Consider the following 6,671-nt stretch of genomic DNA (forward strand, 5'->3'; position numbering starts at 1 on the left):
TCAGAGACACAAGACACAGACAGGTCTTAAAGTGCTCATAGTTTCAAAATTAGAAATTTATTCATGAAGAGTTTAAAAAGTAAAGTATTTAAAAATCACTTTCTTTTTCTTTGCTCATTTGTTTTGTTTCTTAATTTCCACATATCAGTGAAATCATATGGTATTTGTCTTTCTCTGACTGACTTATTCCACTTAACATAATACTCTGTAACTCCATCCATGTTGTTGCCAATGGCAAGATTTCATTCTTTTTCATGGCTGAATAGCATTCCATTATGTAGATAGATGATCGAGAGATAGATAGATAGATATAGATATAGATATAGATATTGTATGTGTTAGATGGTAGTTGGAAGATGTGGTGTATATATAAGATACAGATATAGATATTGTATGTGGTAGATGGCAGATGCATATATTTATATATACACCACATCTTCCAACTACCATCTAACACATACAATATCTATATCTATATCTATATCTGTATCTATATCTATCTATCTATATCTATATATCTATAGGTATAGATATAAGTATAGATAGATAGATATAGATACAGATATAGATATAGATATAGATGGTATAGATGATATAGATATAGATATATACACCACATCTTCTTTATCCAGTTATCAGTTGATGGACACTTGAGATGTTTCCATAATTTGACTACTGTAAATAATGCTGGTATAGACTTTGGGGTGCATGTATCTCTTTGAACTTAAATGTAAATGTCTTTCCAGCATAAGTTCTGAGCGGTGGACAACATCATGGACCATTTCATAGATGGAGCTTTTCAAGGAATGACTAACAGTTGTGTATGTAAGTAAAGCCCTTCCCAAAGTGTCCCCGAATGAAGGCATCTGCCATGGCAAAGGAAGAGGAACACATTTTAAAAAGTGAACTTAAGGAAACCAATCCAAATGTTATCATTGTATAATTTTCTCTGGAACAAAATATGTAATTGATCTAATAATAACTATCCTTAGTATAAAACTGCTTTTAGGAACAACTATGAAAGAGAAAAACTTTTGTGTATCACCACATTCAAACTGAAACTACAATTATCAAAGGAATATTCAGAGAATCACAGATAAGCAAGATTAATAAAAAGTCAATACATACTGCCAATACATGTTCACCCCTTCATGTTAGGATGTCCTTGGAACTACAGTAGAGGGGACGGCCATCTTGCCAGCGCAACCCAAGGAAAAGCCCCTAGTAGTGTGCCAGAGCGAATTGGAGGTCAACCAATCACCGAGCGACAGCATGACCTGATGCGAAAAAGACCCACCTGGACCTAAACCTAGAACCGCTGCAGCTTAAAAACCAAACCCCAGCCCACCACACCTGGGCGCGACTTCCCTGACTCCTCTCTCTCTTTCTCTCCTTGAGTTACGGAACTTCGCCCGAGAACTCAGTTCCCGATAAAGCCTTTGCTAAAAATTTTTTAGCCTCTGACTCTTATCTTTACCCTGTCTTACGCCTGACCCTAACACTTCAGCCCCTCCTCCAGACTCTCCTGGCTTCTAGCTAATTTGGACATGCAGATTTAGAAATGAGGACATAATACTACAATCTGGGATGGAAGTCACAGCATCATGGAGTTTACTGGACAAGGTTTTAGCCCTGGCTATGTAACAGTCCCCCCCTTGAAATAAGCCATGTAAAGTTATTTCATTGTACAAGAATTGTTTTCATCTATAGCTCTTAGATGGAAGAAAAAAAAAAGAGAAATATGTCCACTGTTACTTATGTCATCCTGCTTGGTTTTGGGGACCTTGAAGAAAATGAAACTATCCTTTTCTTTTTATTCCTCAGCCTTTATATGATCACACTGTTTAGTAACCTGCTGCTGATCTTTGCTGTCCAGAAAAGTTCACATCTTCATACTCCAATGTATTTTTTTCTGTGCCATTTATCCTGTGTGGATGTTGGATACTTAAGCAGCATTTTTCCCCAGTTGCTGTGGGAGGTTTTGGCTGCTGGTGTCACTATCTACTTTACTGCCTGTGTGATGCAATTGTACGTTGTTGGTGCTCTGCTCACTGTGGAGTGTTTCCTCCTGGCTGTCATGTCCTATGATTGCTCTTTGGCCATCTGTCAGCCCCTGAGATACTCAGTACTTACGGACCACAGAGTTTGTGTCAAGTTGGCAGTTGCTTCGTGGACTGGTGGTTTTCTGTTCGTGGGTGCCGTGCTAGTTTTGCTTACCTCTTTAACTTTCTGTGGTCCCCACATCATCAACCATTTCTTTTGTGACTTCTTCCCACTGGTGAAGCTTTCCTGCACAGACACTACAATGGTGGAAAGGGCAGCATTTGCTTCATCACTCCTATCCCTGTCTCCATTCTTTTGGACATTGTTACCATACGGTTGCATTCTGTCCTCCATTTTAAGGATTTCTTCTTCTACCGGGAGACACAGAGCCTTCTCCACCTGCTCATCCCACTTGATTGTGATGAGTTTGTTTTATGGAACTCTGGTTGTGGTGTACATGATACCACCATCAGAAACAACATTCAGTCTGAACAAGATTTTCTCACTTTTCTACACAGTCCTCATACCCATTCTTAATCCCTTAGTTTATAGTCTGAGAAACAAGGATGTTCAAATTGCTCTGGAGAAAGAAGCCACACCCAGTTGTTCAGTAGATAACTAGGGCTAGATAAAAAGGTGGTCTATTGAAAAAATGTGGTCCAAAATGGAATTGGAGTAGAACTTGGGGACTGTGGAAATTCCGTTTAGGCAATTGGTCAATCAATTAAAATGAATCAATAAATTTATAATAATATGGATATGACCAATAAATAAAACATCATTAATATTATTAACTTGAAATTAAATGGAAACATTAACTCTATGTGAGGTAGTAGAATATCAGCTATAAAATTATTACAACATGATTTTCAAGAGTATTTCTATCTATATGAAATTTTGTCCTCACCATTCCCTGAGAGCAGCAGTGTGTGGACTCAATTATATAGGATACACTGCTAAAAATTGTTAACATCTTAGTAACTTTATTAACATGGAGAAATTTGCTTCCACGTTGGATGTAAACTTTCTTGATAGTACTTTGTGTACTTAAATTTTCTTCACTAACTTGTAATTTAGGATACTTTAATTAGGAATAAGCCAAAATATGTGACTAAATCCTAAAAGAGTAAATACTAAAGAAAAATAAAAGTATAGTTGGAAGAAGTCTGACTTAAAGTATTTAATAATAGAGATTGTTTTAAGAATTTAGCTTATATTGATGTAAATAAAATAGAAATCATATCTTCTAGTACTGCTTTTAGAGTACCATTATCGATAAAAAAAAAATAACACAATTTTTACTGCAGTTAAAAACAAAAAACAAAAAACAAAGTCAGGACAATTTCAAAGAATATGACCAAGTGTGAGTTCAGGCTGAGATTATCAAGGCATTTTAAATACTTATAAAACTTAACAGGGTGTATCATTTTGATATATATATATATATATATATATATATATATATATTAAAGCAGGGGCACCTGGGTGGCTCAGTTGGTTAAGCGGCCGACTTCAGCCCAGGTCATGATTTCACAGTTCGTGAGTTCAAGCCCCACGTCGGGCTCTGTGCTGACAGCTCGGAGACTGGAGACTGTTTCAGATTCTGTGTCTTCCTCTCTCTTTTCCCCTCCCCTGCTCGCACTCTGTGTGTGTCTCTCTCTCTCTCAAAAATAAACATTAATTTTTTTTAAATATTAAGGCAGTTAATGAAATATGAATAATCAGAATTTGACATAGGTTATGACGAAAATGAAATAGCTATGTGAAGGGAGCAGATTGAAATGCAATGGCCCCAAGACAATTGGAGATGCATATAAAAAAAAAGTAGAAGCCCTTTATAGCCCTGAGGTATAATCATACTTCATACAATACAAAGGAATCAATTCCAAGTATATTATGGAATCTAAATGTAAAAACCTAAAGATTAATTTAGAAAAATATCTTTTTGTGTGTGAAATTAAGGTAAAGGGATACTTTTTAAAATCAAATATAAAGGAAAATATGTGGAAACTCGGCTATATTCAAATTAAAAATTCATGTTCATGACAATACATCTTTGGAGAAAAATGCAAAAGAAAGCGATAGACAAAGGGTGACTATATATTATAAGCAATACAAAGCAGATCTAGGTCACATCTAAAATATATAAAGTATTTCTACAAATTAATAAGAAATTTGCAGCAAACCCAGGGGAAAATATATATAACATAAGCTTTAATATCGTTTTTAAAAATATGAAAAAAAAATGGTCAAAAACTTATGCAAAGATAAATTATCTTCTTCTGGGTGTCACCAGAGGGCAGACATTGAGAATAGATTTTAAGCGCAAGTAACTTATTTGGAGACCTGTCTAAGGAATCATAGGTGGTAGAGCTTGGAATTGATTTAAGAGTCATAAGAAAAACAGGTTTGGATACATTAATGAAAAATTACCAGTGATATGAACTGAAACTCAATCCCACTGGTAATTTCAGGAGAAGATTTAGAAAAAATCTCTGAATTTCTTCACTTATTTAGCAAGAGCATATAGTACTTATTACCAACAATGACTGTCATTGGTAGAAATCTTTTCCTGGGAGCACTGAGTCCCAATTTTTTGCAAACAATGGGACAAGCACGTTCCTGGAACGAGATGCAACTCTCAGAATGATATTCACTAAGATTGCAGTAAGAAGTCATAATCTTGTAACAGAATGGTGAACATGGATGGATGTGGACAAGGCACCAACAGTTTCAACATCAGCACTGAGCTTTTTATACCTCAAAGAACTTCAGAAAAAAAACCATATGGGAAAACTATTACATTTCCATCAAAACAGTTAAAATCAATGGTGATGCTAGAATTTGTCAAGGATGCAAAGGAAACAACTTTCATATTCTACTAGTGAGAATAATATATGTTAGGATCTACTAAGTTTGAGCATATGCTTAATTGTAAAGCAACAGTTCTACTCCCTGGTATTTACATAGCAAAAAATGCATGTGATACAAAAGATATTACCAAAAATGTTTAGTATGAGAATTATTTCGAAAGGGGCATAAACATCTTTTTTTTCAGGGGGATGGGTAAACATCTTAGATATTTATCATTAGAATGGATATAAAAACTTTGACACATACATATATGGAATAACATACACATTTTATTATGAGAGACATATAGCTGATGAAATAACACAATGTGTGATTTTTAAAAAAAATGATAATGCCTATATTACTGTTCTTTGATCATTTTGTTTGTGTGGCATTTCACTATAAGATGTTTGAAAAATATAACCATTATCTTCACATTCATACAAAATGATAGGTTAAATGAGGATATAAAGGTTAATTTTTACAACATTTTTATTTATATATGCCACAAAAGAGGAAGCATTCAAAAATTTGTTTCCACACATCTATTAGTGATCCTGACATTGATCAAACCATTCTACAGACTTTTTCACATCATCTTAGATAGTCAGAGTTATTAACCTACTATTGGCATTTAGTGCCTCAGTGGCCTTTCTGAATATCATTTCTGCTATCTTCATTAAATCCTACCATGAGACATCCCACAGGGGGATTTTATGGTTTTTTATCTTGAAAACAAGTATTTATTATTCCAACTAATGGGAAAAGGAAGGCTGGTTATCTGTTGTGCCCCAGGAGAAGAAACAAAGTTGGAATATAATATTGGCATGCAACACCTAAGCAACTGACCTTTCTAGTTTTGGAATAAAGTTTTTGAAAATCTGAATTCGACTGTCATACTGTTGTTCACTTACTTGCCAGGATATGCTTAAACTTACACTAGAGAAAGTTTGAGTAGGGATAGAAAAGATAATATTGATGTAGCACAGCCCATGGTGCATTCGGCTTCACTTACATTATTCCACACCCAATGCAAGTTATAACAGCGCAAGCACATTCCACTCAGTCACTCCCAATAAATGCAGCTTTTGAATAAGTATGGAAGGCAAGGAAGAGACAGTTGATGATTCTAAAAAGTAAACAGTAGCAGTACAATTTGGGGAAGAAGACCAGAATTTGAACTAACAATGAATCAGAGGTAAGTTTTTCACTGTTGCTCCATTTTCCTGTCCTCGAAGTAAGTCAACCAAAATCTATAAATGGGTACCAGTGCATTTACAGGAGATCTAGGAAAATCTTTCTAGTTCTTCCTCAAGGACAAGAAAAGGGAATTCCTAATATTTCAGCAAAATTCAGAATCTTCTCTAATTTTTCTCTCTATTTATTTGGTACCATTATTCACTTCCCTATAACTCTACAAGAGTGCAGAGTGGGGACCTTCAGGGGCCGTTTTCTTCAGCAGAGGGACTGTGTTCATAAATGGTTGTGGAGATCCCCATATCTTTTCTTCCTGTTCAGTTTTGCCAAGAACATAGTGTATTACCAAGAAGTACATGCAAAATGTGACAACTAAATTCCTAGTTTTCTGGGAACAAGGCAGAAAAGGGGAGGCCCAAGGAATGAAATTTACCAGAAAGATTCTGGAGCCAGTGAGATTCAGTTAAGTAATGCCATGAAGTTTCACATCCATTCATATGATCATAAAGAGCACTTAAGACTTAAAATTGAACTTAACTGATAGACTACCATAAGTTTGTAGACTTCTCACTGGGTCA

The 6,671-nt window shown here is 35.3% G+C and overlaps 1 protein-coding gene across 1 annotated transcript; it reads left to right on the plus strand.

The window, feature by feature from the left end:
- Nucleotides 1-1,741: 1,741 nt before the first annotated feature.
- Nucleotides 1,742-2,665, plus strand: LOC102956563 (olfactory receptor 493-like). Its single transcript, XM_007084994.1, has one exon. It carries the CDS (start codon nt 1,742-1,744, stop codon nt 2,663-2,665), a length of 924 nt encoding a protein of 307 aa, XP_007085056.1.
- The last annotated feature ends 4,006 nt before the right edge of the window (nt 2,666-6,671 follow it).

The sequence above is a fragment of the Panthera tigris genome, chromosome A1 (assembly GCF_018350195.1).
Source record: "Panthera tigris isolate Pti1 chromosome A1, P.tigris_Pti1_mat1.1, whole genome shotgun sequence".
Classification (NCBI taxonomy): domain Eukaryota; kingdom Metazoa; phylum Chordata; class Mammalia; order Carnivora; family Felidae; genus Panthera; species Panthera tigris.

What these genes read in the sequence shown, in the direction of transcription:
- LOC102956563 (XM_007084994.1), top strand. Translation starts at nt 1,742, where the DNA reads ATGTCCACTGTTACTTATGTCATCCTGCTTGGTTTTGGGGACCTTGAA.